Source organism: Aythya ferina (assembly GCF_964211825.1).
Source record: "Aythya ferina genome assembly, contig: HAP1_SCAFFOLD_126, whole genome shotgun sequence".
NCBI classification, from domain to species: domain Eukaryota; kingdom Metazoa; phylum Chordata; class Aves; order Anseriformes; family Anatidae; genus Aythya; species Aythya ferina.
The window spans coordinates 282,924-296,413 of record NW_028181398.1 but is presented as its reverse complement, the minus strand read 5'-3'; the positions used below and the strand labels follow the sequence as shown (position 1 = coordinate 296,413).

The 13,490-nt window shown below is 41.8% G+C and overlaps 1 protein-coding gene across 2 annotated transcripts; it reads left to right on the top strand.

Annotated features, from left to right (window-relative positions):
• The first annotated feature begins 74 nt into the window (after positions 1-74).
• Positions 75-4,714, top strand: LOC311428725 (uncharacterized protein). Of its 2 annotated transcripts, none has more exons than XR_014687839.1 (4): positions 75-352; positions 1,151-1,239; positions 3,374-3,685; positions 4,353-4,714. XR_014687839.1 is itself a non-coding variant. In XM_084540040.1 (4 exons), exons 1-4 carry the CDS (start codon positions 161-163, stop codon positions 2,063-2,065), a joined length of 501 nt encoding a protein of 166 aa, XP_084396166.1. In that variant the 5' UTR covers positions 75-160; the 3' UTR covers positions 2,066-2,331. The 2 variants fall into 2 exon arrangements, 1 of the variants encoding a protein (XP_084396166.1); XM_084540040.1 differs by lacking the exons at positions 3,374-3,685; positions 4,353-4,714 and adding exons at positions 1,774-1,928; positions 2,001-2,331.
• Positions 4,715-13,490: the final 8,776 nt, after the last annotated feature.

Genomic DNA, 13,490 nt, shown 5'->3' with positions numbered 1-13,490 from the left:
TTTGTGTTTCAAAATGTTACATGCAGTGTTTGTGTTAATCCATCTTGCAATTTCTTCTTTTTAAATACAGAATTCAAGCCGTTTAAATGGAAATGGATCCATAAAAGAGGACGCAAAGACCACTGGTGTCACCCTAAAAAGGCCATCTTCAGCACCACCAATGGCCTGTGTTCAAAACCAGGCAATTACCAGGCCTTCAATGACTGATACGTCAAGAAAACAGAAGATCACCATCAGTATTCACAATAAATTGCCTGCTCGTCAGACTGTGTCACAGCCTGACTGTCTTAGCAGTGCTGTGGAGGATGAAGATCTCTACCAGGCTGTTCCTTCATCCACAATTACAAATTCGGTAATGCAAATGAAGCAAATGCAAACAAACAAAAAAGTTTCTGATGAAATTTTTGTGGAGCCAACAGTGAATGAAAATCCTAAACTCAGCTCTGATAACACAGTCCCTTATGGTGCAGAATCTTCAGGAAAATCTGAGGAGGAGTCAAAGGGCTTATTTCAAAGGAATTGCAATGCAATGTCCTCTAATGGAATTTTGGTTGGAAAGGTAGTCCGTACATTGCAGCATTCCAACTCTTCCTGTCAGAATGCTGACAAAGGAAGATCCCAGCATGAGCTGCCAAAAACAGATTCACTAAATGGTGCTATTAGGTTAGTTAATGAATCTAAAGAAAACGGACTGAAACTTGATGATTCCACTTGCCGAGTTGAACATGTTAAACCTTCTGAGATGTTCTTTTCTAAAACAAATGGATTGCTTGAAACATAGATTTGCTCCATCGAGAATTTCTCACCTACGATGTATCTGGAAGTGTTTATTGTGTTCCTAATTCAGGTGAAATACTGAGAAAACACAGCACAAATGTGATCGTAAGACTTTGTCGTATTATCCCATTAGAATTTGAAGACCTGAGCTTACATTAGAACTTGTCAACTTAAGCTCAGCTGAGATAAAAATTCCTAATTTCATAAAGTAGATTTTGGGGGGTGAGTTGGGGTTATCTTTGAAGTGTAGATAACGCATACAACTCACAGCGGTCTTGCTTACCATTTAATGGAGACATTCTGACAAGACTAGTCCTCAGTACTACTACAAATAGTATTTTTTTGTCTGCTGACTTGTGCGTTTTAATTGCAGATGCCTGGAGCTATGCCTTCAGTCAATCGAGAAGTCATCACGGAGTCCCTCACAGCCAGCCAGCTGAACAGCTTGTCAGAGGAAATGAGGTAAAATGAGCACAGTCTTATTAAGACAAGACTTTATGGAAGTTCGTTACAGTTTTATCTGTCTACTAATAGTACTTAATGGAAGGATTTAAATTAGTACAATTCCATACTGTGTGTCCAGTGTCACGAACAGAACTAATGATCAGCACTGAGCATATCACTCTGATGCAGGTTGGTGCCTCAAGGAGAACTTGTGTTCCTTTATAGAATGTTTTTCCGTTTTTCTCCACTGTCTGGAGAAACATTGGCTGTTCCCCGCTCGCCCCTATGCCTTTTTTCTCAGAGCAGCAGGTGGAAGGAGACAGATGCGTTTGCTTTTTTAGTGCAATGGCTTCAGAAGCAAGAGGGGAAAAAACACTTTCTCTGGGAGCTGAAGAAGGTGTCCTAATCACAGGAGAGGTTTCTAAATGGCATATCTTTGCGAGCGTTCCTGTAGTCCGGAGGTTTTTGTTTGTTTGTTTGCCTTTGGAAGGTTTTACTCTTAATATTCACGTCCTTCAGCAGAAGTGAGAAATGGGTTTTTATTTTATGCAGTGTTGCGGAACCTCTGAAATCTCCTGGGAATGATGAATACCTCGCCCAGTACCAATGTGATGACCGTGGAGACAAGAAGAAACCAAGAAGATCAAAAGAACGTGACCTCATTTCAAAAGAAACCGTTTTGTCCGGCAAAGAGTCTTGTGAGCCTGGTGAGAAATTGCGGCAAACTTCCTCTCTCAAGTGTGACACTGAATGTAGCTCTAAAAACCTTTCCTCCTTAGCTATTGCAGATAGACGCCAAGATACAAAGGACAAGACTAAAACCACTGACAAAGAGCATTACTGAAGCAAGAGGGAACATGCTCCTAGTGAAGAGAAGGAGAGTCAAAAAGCAGGTCCTTCCAGCAAGAGGAGGTGTTCTCAGAGCGTGGAATTTGTTGAGCAAAAGAGTCACAAGCAGGAGTACTGGGAGGGAAGCAGGTACAGATCTTTCCCTCGTGAAAGAAACAGCCCTGAGAATGGCAGAAGAGCAGTCAAATATTCAAAGTACAGATCTGGCAGTGGAGGAAGATCAGAACAAGGTAGCAATAGATACTACCGATCCAAAGGGGAAAGAAGTTGGAGCAGAGAAAGATACTATCGAGACGAAGCACGGAGATGGGAAAGATGTAGCTATTACAATGATTACTATTCACCTCATGCGACAGGAGACAGTAGAGAGAGAAAGTTCTCTCACGGCGGTGCAGCCTTTGACAGATCGACTGCAACTTACTACAGCAGGTCACATAAGCATTATCGTTACAAAAGCGGATGGCCTCACGGTTCCCTCTTGAGAGAGGAAGATGTACGTCGCTTTAGCACACCCCGAGCAGACTTGCATCGTTGCTCGGTACCTCAGCAACATTCCGGAAGACATTCTCGTGAAAGACATGCGCTTCCACCTGTGTCAGCTCATTTGGAGAACTGTCGCCAGAAAAATGAAACAGAAGGAAACAGAAAAAGAAAATATACCCGTGCAGAAGGTAGTGAAAGTGAAATAGAAAGGAAAGACAGAAAGATAGAAAAGGAGCTTTTAGGTGGTGAAAAAAATGCAAAAATATCACAAGTTCTGGAAGAAACAGAAGTCTAAGGATAAAGATGGAGAGAAGGATTCCAAGTAAGCAAGGATTCCAGCATACTCCGCATTTTTTATCCTAATTCTTTTCTGGGTGCTTCTCATGTCTTCCTTTTTTTTTTTTTTTTTTTCCTGGTAGTTTCTAAGTTATTTAGATAGCATCAGCTGGCTGGGGATCATGTTGTTAGGTTGATCAGTGAAGATAGGAAAGCTCTTGCTGAATTGTGTCAGAGCACTAGCTTTGGACCACATAGTTCGAATCACATCCGTACACCATTCCAGATTAGGTTAAAAGATTTTTTCTGCTTGCACGTATTCCAGAGCTAGCCATTGTTAATGATCTGTGTACAAACCAGGACCTATGGTCCTTCAATCTGATGGCTTAAGTTTGCTGCATCTAAAGTAAGTTGCGTGTGCACAAAGCACCACAAAATAGCTGGCATGCTGCAAATCATCACCTGTGGTAAAATAAATCAAGTTTCATATAGGCAACAAGTGCCACATCTTTTTTTCCCTTTTTAACTTGCATGTTTCTTTCAGACTTCATGATCTGTGTTTCTGTGCGCTTCACTTTGACAATGCCAATCGCAAGCGTAAGAAAAAGAAGAAAAAGGAGAAGAAAAAGAAGAAAAAGGAGAAACACCAGGAAAGCGAAAGGCTCCTTGGAACACTTAGATCCTCGTTTCCAGAAGATAACGCGGGAGAAGAAGGAAGAATCCCATCCTCCAGATGGCTCTTCATGTCAGTAATGCAGAAGTGAGAGCAGTAAACAACCTTACAAGGAAGGGAAGACTTCCAGTGCAGGCGAAAGCAAGAAATACAGCTCCATCACATCCAACAACTATACTAAAGGTAAGCGGCCGCAGCGTGTTTGAGGAATTCCTTTTATATTAATCTCGAGATTATTTCAAACAGTCTTGAAGTGCTTGATGACTTAACAGTCTGCAGATTTATTATCAAATCAAAAAAACCCCCGACTTGGTAGACTATTTTTTTCCCAGTTTTGAATGACCACTAGGAAAGAAGGCCTGAAATAAAGAGGTTAAAGGCAAATGGTTTTCATCTGGTTTGATGATGAAGTGGCAAACAAGAGGAAGAGTTGCAAGCTCCCTTCTTAAATTCAGTCCAGCCAAGTAGGAAAAGTAAATGTGGACAGCTGTATCTTGGCAAAGAAGATAGTAGGCAGCAAGGAGGTTTAGCAGTCAAGATGGAAGGTGATGCCATGAGGCTTACAGGCTAGTAATGTTCTAATGAATCGCAGCCTTCCTAAAAAAAAACCTGCCTGAATAATTCATGTGAATAACATACTACCTTCAGCTATTTCAGCTTCTTGCTGTACAGCTGAATGCCTTTTACGTAATGTTTGGAGAAGTAAAATCTTGGAAGAGGTTTTCATATCTTTTGCCCAGTTTGGATGATGAAGTAAATTGCCAGAGTCAGTAGATTCTGGCACTGACAAGCTTCTTCAAGCTTAAGAGCGAGTGCAATTGTTTCCAAGCATTTTTCTTTTCTGAGACAGGGAGCACCAGAAGTTGTCATCTTAAAATACGACATGGAGGGGAGGCTGGTTGTTCACACATTCTTGCCAACATTCATGCAATCTGTCCCATTATCAAGAACAAAATTAGGGACTGAACGGAGGTCTTTCAATTTCCAGTGTTGCAAAAATGGACTTTTTACGATACTAATGTCAAAAGAATCCTGATTGTACTGGACTGGAAGTATCTCTTCTAGCTGAAAAATCAGGAAGAGCACAGAAGAAAATGCCTCTGCTCTACTGCTCTTCGGGCTTCAGTGAATTCTCTGGCCAGCAGATGGCGAACTCGTTCTTTCTAAACCAGTCCAAAGTAGAGGAAGAAAGTAAACGTCTTGCATGCATTACACAAGCGCGGGGCATGGGGATCCCTGGGCTATATGCGTGAAAGAGATGTTCGTTGATAAATACAGCAGTACCCACCCCACTTGGATACACTGCTTGCAAGGTAAGCAGGATAGGAGGGCTGTGCAAAGCAATTCTGTTAAATTGAGGAATTCAAGTATTTCGTCAAGCCTAAAGATACTAATTAGTTTCCTTTTGGGGAAGGTCAGTCTTTCAAAGCAAAGAAAAAATGTCTCTTAAGCAGGATTTTCTGAATGGTGGAATCTAATCTGAAAAACGACCACTTCCACATGTTAATTATTTGCTAGTTTATTATTTTTAATTTTCTACTGTATTGAAGCTCTCAAAGAAGCTAGGGACAGACTAGGAGCAACGGAGGACTTGTTAGAGTGCCTTTTCAACCGGAATCATGTTCCTTTGAATAAATGAACAAGGATAGCTAGTGACAATTTGTGATTTAAGGAAATTGCAGATACGTGAGAGAAAGAGCAGCATTAAAGCAGTTAAATTCCTGCATTCCTAAGTGTTCTCTCTAGCAAGTTTCTGAACGCTTCTGTTCTATGGCTAGGATTTGGTCAGCTTTGATCACTAGTAAACCAAGGATGCTGTCCAGTCAAACCTTCAAATGACTGTAACTTACCTAAGGGCAACCATTTGCTATCAAAGCAGGTAGCTTTGTCCTACTATTCTGTACAGCTCACCAATTTTAGCATAGAATTCAAATGTAGTCCGTTTAATGGGAGGGCTTTGGAAGCCGCTTTCTCCAGTCAGTTCAGCCCTGTAGTCAGAGAGCAGATCAATCCGTGTACAGGGTTGTGACTTCTCTCTTTGGAAAGAAAACCAGTGAGCCAGACAGTTCCATGTAGACTATCACAGCAGGGAATGACATTTCTTCCCTTTGTCTTTCAGATGCAGAGCTTACTGCTGGAAGCCTTCAATACTCAGACTAAACCTATCATCAAATCCGACAACCTTTTTACCATCGAAACGCAACAACTTCTTACCGTCAAACCCAACAACGTCTTATGACTTCTTACCATCAAAAACCCAACAACTTCTTACAATTTCTTACTGTCAATCCCAACGTCTTCTTACCGTCAAAACCGACTGCCTTTTACAGTCAAAACTGACTGCCTTTTACCTTCACAACCGACGATGCAACCTCATCATGTTATAAATGAAGTCTCAACTCCCTCTGAATTTAGTAACATAAAAGAATATTTATAAAAGGCAAGTAAACAGCGCTGGGTGCGTGGGGAGTCTATGCTCTACCACCATGCGCACCCAACTGTCAAACTTTCCAAATATATAGAGGACATTGCTGTTACATATTTACAAGAAACCCAAGTACGCCTATACATATGGATATCCTATCCCCGCTTCATATTAGAATTCTCTTTGTGGCGGTCCTTGTGGGTGAAAGGCTCACGGTTTCCCCATCACCATTAGCAACCTTTTGTTCCAGACTGCAGGAGCGGCTTCGACTGTCTCCCTCTTCTTCTGCACATGCTCTGCCCACCACAAGGTTCCCAAAAGCAACAAAACGGGATTGCTTTTCCCGCGTTTCATTAACCCTTGAAACCACACTAATAATATTATTATCATATAACATAAAACAATAAATGTTAACAGTTCTAACCAGCAACCCCCCCAGCAACTTCCGTGCCTTGTGCCTTAACAGAGGGGAAAACAAGCAACCCCAGACAGCAGGGCGTTGCCTCAATCCCCCTTCTTTATTTCCTCTAACCTCTTTACATTCCTGATGACCTCACCGTTAAGAGTCTGATGTTATCATCAACCAGGAGGCTTTCCGACCCCCATTGCCACATTCCCAAATCTCTCCCTTCTTTATTAATATCAGCCATTTTTCTGACACAAATTACCACTCCATATATAACAATCCCTCCTCTTCTTTTGAATGTCATTAATTCGTGTCCTGGCTTTGAATTTGGCCAAGGCCAATTGAACCATAAAAGAATGCTTTCACAATATTCTCTGTAAGATTTATAAACAAGTTTTTAGCAATGGTTGGAATCCCATAGTTAGCTCGTGTTTCAATTTCATGATTCCGCAGGGTGTATAATAATTGTACTTTTCCCAGTTAACCCTCCTTCATTATTAGCTCTTACCTCTATCCGCCATTGATAGGGGACCTCTTTCAGCTTGTAACTGGTTATCTTATTGCTTTCATTACATCGAGCATACTCTGGTTTCCATAGCATAGGTTTAACAGGCATAGTAGTGTTTGTTCCTGAATTCTTCCCCTCCGGGTGTTAACAATACATTCACTACAATTCTGAGACCAATAACATGTAATTAGGAGAGGTCCGGTAAAGGCCATGTTACCCGGTGGTTATTACCCTAAGGGGTTGCAGCCCTTGGTAAACCTTCTTGAGCCACAGTACTGGTCCCTTCTCCGGTCTTGCCCTCTCCCTGATGCTTCTTAGGAAATGGTCCAGACTTACACACGCAATAGTTCTTCTATTTGCGTTCAACTTTTCCACGAGTTAGTGGGGGCTCGATTCAAAGCAGATAACCAATCATCTAGGTAAATTTTCCCACCTATTATTTTAAAATTTTCAGGTAATTCAAGATGTTGTGGGTATCTCTACTGGAGGTGGCACTCCCCCTATGGGATTTTGGGGTCCCCCAATCCTTCTATTAGGGCCTTTATATGAGTTTCCAATGATGGCTAATATTCTAATCAGTACAAGATTTAATATACATACAATTAGCATCCAAAGGGTAGCTATGCCCTGATATGCTTCAAGTTCTTTTAAGCTTAACTTTCGGATCTCCAGAAGTAGACTCAACCTTCCAGGTTCCTGTTACGGGTCCCTTTACTCGTGATGCATGTGTTCACCCCTTTTCCACCGTTCTTCTAGCCGTCTCTTTCGTAGTTCAGTAAAGTCCACCTGTATTCTCTCAAATGGTCAATATGCAATTCGTCTTCCTCCAGCAGGTGCTTGCCTAATCACCTTCTTATTCACCTTTTGACATGTTAAGCATCCTTGGATGGTTTGTTTGGCTATCTCATATATTCCTACAGACCCATAAAATTTTAGAAATTGATCACTCAATGCTTTTGTTCCCCAGTGGGTTTGTAGGTGTAGCTGTAAAAGTAGACACCTAGTTTGTTCCTTTGGCAGTATTTCTCTTCCATCAGGCAGAATCCATTTTCCTTCTTTCAGTTCTGCTCCTATGGTCTTTATAATTTTTATTTCTGCTTCTGTATACTTTTTCTCTTGTGTCCCTTTTCCGTTATCCGTTTCTTGTAGGGTGAGGACTACATCATGCTTCCTAAGAGCTGCTTCCCTAGCTTCTCTATCCACTAGGTTATTCCCTCTTATGTGGAAGGCAGTTCCCTTTTGATGTCCTCTGACATGTACCACAGCAATCTCCCTAGGTCCTCTCAGTGCCTGCAATATTTGAGTAACTAAAGTTTGGTGAATCAGCCCTTTTCCCTGTGTGCCTATGAGTCCCCTTTCTTCCCAAATTTTCCCAAATGGGTGGACTATTCTATAAGCATATTTAGAGTCTGTATAAATAGTGCCACTTTTTCCTTTCAATAGTTCTAGGGCTCGTAATAATGCATAAAGTTCACATGCTTGAGCGGACCAGGCAGCGCTGAGTGGTCCTGACTCTATTAGGACCATATCCCCATTTACGATGGCATACCCTGATCTTCTTTTTCCATCTACTACTTTGGATGATCCATCAATAAATAATTTTTCCCCTGTTTCTAATTCTGTCTCCTCGAGATCGGGTCGGATTTTGGTTTGCAATTCAATCACTTCCACGCAGTTATGTTGTAGTTCTGTTAGGGGTTCCCCATATCGAAATTGTGCAGGGCTCTGTGCAGCAGCTATTTTTCATTCTAAATCAGGGGAGTCGATCAGGATGGCCTCATCCTTCAGCATCCTACTATCAGTTAACCATTTTTCAGCCTTCTGCTGGAGTACTCCCCTAACATTATGTGGAGTATATATCTTCAGAGGTGCCCTACAAGTGACTTTTCTAGCTTCCTCAATCAGTAAGGCAGTAGCCACAATAGCCTGGAAGCACACTGGCCACCCCCTCCTCACAGGGTCTAATAGTCTGGAACAATATCCCACAGGTTTCTTGATTCCTGCCCATTCTTGACTTAGCTGTAATTGCAACTAACATATGCAGTTTGGTTAGAAACATTTACAAATAAATAAAAGGGTCTTTGTAAATCTGGGAGGCTCAGCACTGGCGCTTCTGTTAACGTTTTCTTGATCAACCTCAACTTTTCCTCATCTTCCTCGTTCCACTTAATTTTTTCTCCAGTCAATTTTTCATATAAAAACTTTGCCTTTTCACTAAACCCTTCAATCCAGGGTCTACAATATCCCAAGAGCCCGAGCAGTTGCCTCACTTCCTTCTTCGTTTTGGGTGATGATAGGGCTAAAATCCCAGATACCCTGTCAGCATCCGATTTTTTCTTTCCTTGGCTAAGCCCATGTCCTAAGTACCTTACTTCTTTTTCCACGAATTGTAATTTAGATTTTGAGACCTTCAACCCTTTTTCCCTAAGAAATTAAGTAATTCGATAGTGGTTCTCCGTGTCTCTTTTTCAGTCTCCCCAGCTATTAATAGGTCATCCACATATTGCAACAATTTCACTTCCCCCTTTACCTCAAAAAGTTGTAATAATTTTTCTGAGGTTTGGCCAAATAACTTTGGGTATTCAGTAAATCCCTGAGGAAGTACAGTCCATCTAAGCTGTTGTCGCCTTCCTGTTTCAGGGTCTTCCCATTCAAAGGCGAAGTAATTCCAAGACCCTTCACTTAATGGGCAGGCCCAGAAAGCATCCTTCAAATCTATTACACTATACCATTTATGCAGAGGTGTTAGGTGGTTTAATAAAGTATATGGGTTAGCCGCCACTGGAAATTTGGTTATGGTTCGCTGATTCACAGCCCTAAGATCCTGAACCAACCTGTATGATCCATCAGCCTTTTTTACTGGCAAAATGGGGGTATTATGTGGGGACATACATGGTTCCAGCATCCCCTTTTGGAGCAACCTGTCTATAACTGGTGTTATAAATGGCTAAATCCCCAAATAGGATTATAATCAACGTTTACAATTTATTAAAGGAATAGAAGTAAGCAAACAGTGCTGGGTGTGCCAGGAGTCTCCGCTCCACCTAGACGCACACCCGTTACATCAAGATGATGATTTTTTTTTGCTCCTAGACTAATACATATTCATTACTACTTCTAAAAAAAGCAGGGTTATTATAATTAGTTCCAGAATCTGAACCCCCCTACTGGAGCATGCGTATCAGTCTCTGGTGGTCCTTCTGGGGGTCTCTGGGGGTCTCCCATACTGAAGGCTCATAGTCTTCCTCTCAGGCTTTTTTTCTTGTCCTTCTTCTTTGTACTTCTTGGGTGCATGTCAAAAGCTTGCACAGCGTTCCCTGCAAGCTTTGTCTTGTAGCCGTCCTTCAGCTTTTCCCTTCTCCTTCATCTCCTGGCCAGATATCAGGGGCTTGCATAGTGTCCCATGCAAAAGTCGTAATAGTTAGCAGTTGTTCTGAAACCCCCGGATATCAGAGACTTCAAGGAAAAAACTTACGAATACATTTTCCTTCAAGCTCTCTATTGACAAGAATTGTTCAAACATTCCTCACACTGGTTTGAGTCCTCTTTTCCCCTCCAATGGGATAGGATATTACCTAATCCTTATTGGCTGTTGTGGATCCACTATTTCTACTACCAAGGGTTCCATATCTAATTTTTCTGAATCTCCCTCTTGGTACCATACCTGTGGGTCTATTTCTCCCTCATCTTCTTGGGTTAGGGTATATAGCTGAATTTTAAATTCTCCCCCCTGGCTCTTGATTTCCAACCCTAATCTTATTATTAAGTCCCTTCCTAATAGATTGTGCTCAGCCTCAGGCACCAGCAATAGGTCATTGAGACATAGTTTCTTTTCTGATTCTATTTCTATATTTTCCAATATAGGAACCTTAAAGGGCTCCTACTACCATGGTATTCCCCTTTCCTTCCTTAACCCCTTTTGGTAATTTTCTCATAGGTGATTTCTCTGCTCCAGTATCTACCAAAAAATACACCTCTTCCCTCTGGGGACCTATTAATAATTTTATCAAGGGCTCATTCGATGTTCGGGTCCCCAAAAGATATAGCCCCTGACACCCCTAGTCTTCCTTCAACATTTCTTCATCCTGTTTCTTTTTTCTACAGTTCCTCTGAAGATGCCCCTTTTTGCCACAATAGTAACAGATAAGGATTCTATCTTGTCCATTCCATTTATCCATGGGTTCTCTTTCACCCTGTTTTTCTCCTGATCCTTTCCTGCTTTCCTGTCCACTTTGTTTTTGACTTTCCCTTATTGCTGCCACAAAAACTTGCTTTTGCCTTCTGTTTTTCCCCATCTCTCCTCACATAGACCTTTTGTGCTTCCCTCAATAATTCTTCTAATCCTTTTTCATGCCAATCGTCAAGTTTCTCCAATTTCTTTCGGATGTCTTCCCAGGATTTTGCTACCAACTGGGTTCTCAACAGTGCCCCTCCTGCAGGGGAATCAGGATCTATCCCCAAGTACATCTGAAGGCTTTTTCTCAGCCTGTCTAACCCTTCAGTTGGAGATTCGTCTCTGCACTGACACTCGTTAAAAGCTTTATTTATATTTTGTCCCCTTGGAACCGATTCCTTTATCTCTTGTATCATTATGGTCCTAAGATCCCTCATATTTTGCCTCCCCTGAGCAGCCTGATGATCCCACTTAGGGTTGGTATTTGGCCATTTCACATCCCCTGGAGGACCTCCCTGATTTTGTCTTTCCCACAGTCTCATTCCTGCTTGCCTGATCATTCCTCTTTCTTCTGTAGTGAAGAGGATTCCTAATATGGACTGCATTTCTTCCCAGGTATACGTGTTTGGACCTAGGAACTGGTCCAATCTTTCGGCAACTCCTAAAGGGTCATCTAAAAGGTTTCCCATTTCCTTCTTAAAATTTCTTACATCTGACGTGTTCAAAGGAACCACTACAAACCCTATTTCCCCCTGGTGCCCCCCAAGGGGTACCTTCCTCAAAGGTGATTCAAAGATTGAAGCCGAAATTCCTTGAAGTGGTATATTCTTTATTGCAGCGCTGGATGCACGGGGGATCTCTCCACCTATCATGCATACCCAAAGCGGAAAGCAATCTTGAATTTATACAATCAATCTATTAATGTTCTACAAGCGCCTATACATATTCATCACCTATCCCCACCTTCCCTCGTTTCTCATGCTAATTAGCTTTTTGGCACCTTGCACCTGTGTATAGCCTCCCAAGAATTGCAGGCAGGGGTCTTTGGGATGTGGGCAGTGGTCTTTGGGAGGAAGAGCCCGAGTCCTCCTCACAGTGTACTTTTCACCATTGGTCAGAATTCTGCTGGGTTGGCATATTTCTGAATTGCAAGAGCTGGCTTTTGCTGATTCTTCTGTTTGTTGTATCTTTATCATGAATTCCAATGTTCTGTTTTGAGATTTATAGTCCTTACATCTGTTTCTCTGTCTGTCTGCCGCTTCCTTATCGGGGGATTGTCCTTGCCTCCCCAATGTCTATTGCCCTTGCCTCCCCAATGTCTCCTTAATCAATCCCCCCTTTTCTTTTCCCATGCAAATTCTTTTGCATCAGATTTATTATTCGCAGTAACACAACAAAGCAGGCATCTAAACAACATGTACACAAATATTCCTAACACCACTAGCACAATTAGAGCAATGAAAACTTGTTTCAACCATTGGAAATTGGGCAACCAGGAGGTTAACTTATTCCATATTTCACTAAAATTCCATGAAAGATCATCTTTACTGATTTCATGTATGATCTTTGTTTGCTTCCCTATTTCTTCCAGGTCAGCAGAGATTCTTCCGCTCTGATCTACATACAGACAACAACTTGTGTTTATTACTGTACAGACTCCCCTTTGAACGGCCAATAACAAGTCTAGGGCCATCCGATTTTGTAATGCTACCTGTGATAAGCTAGATATCTCTTCTTGTTGAGCCTTTATAGCATCCGGAGTTTTGTTTTCTAACTTCTCTATAATTGCAGAAATATTAACTATTGCCTTTTCCAATTCACTCACTCCTAACCATGGGATAAACCATCGAACAAAACTATGAAAAGCGGTGGGTCTCTCTATCAACGGATTGTTAATTTGTCGTCTGATTCTCCTGATATGATCACTCAAGTAACCATCATATTGGGGACTGCTGCTCCAAGAGTGCAAGTTCCCTTCCAATTCTCGGGCAAGACCTTATGGGCTGTATCATTGCATAGCCAATACCACCCTTTTCCTTCTGGAACCGGCCAGCTGGTTGAATTTGCCCAACCGCTAGTCGTACTAATATCAATTGTTCGATCACAAGATGTCTGATTTCCCACAGAAGTAGTATTCGTATTTATACAATCCTGTTTTCCCATGCCCTTAGGCAGGTTACACCTTTGTACACATGCATAGTAAGATTCCAACGGCAGGAAGCTACTCACTTCTAGTTCCAAAACTTCTTCATATTTTCGACCCCAAGATGTGTTTTCCCACAAATTAGTCCAAGATAAATCTGCAGGCAAGGGAATCCCGATTAACGATACACTCTTATTCCCATGCTCTGGCAGATGGGTGCATACCCAACATCTTGTCTTATTAATTACTTGAGATATTGTTTGTATCAGGGACAGGTGTAAGTTCTCATCCCAAGTTGCCCACCCCAAATCCGAGAACATCACCCCCGCAAT

Excerpts from the sequence above, each read along its gene's own strand:
- LOC311428725 (XM_084540040.1), top strand. The coding sequence starts at position 161 with ATGGCCTGTGTTCAAAACCAGGCAATTACCAGGCCTTCAATGACTGAT. Across the intron at positions 353-1,150 it reads CATCCACAATTACAAATTCG|ATGCCTGGAGCTATGCCTTC; the intron begins GTAATGCAAATG and ends TTTTAATTGCAG. Across the intron at positions 1,929-2,000 it reads CAAAGAGTCTTGTGAGCCTG|CTATTGCAGATAGACGCCAA; the intron begins GTGAGAAATTGC and ends TTTCCTCCTTAG.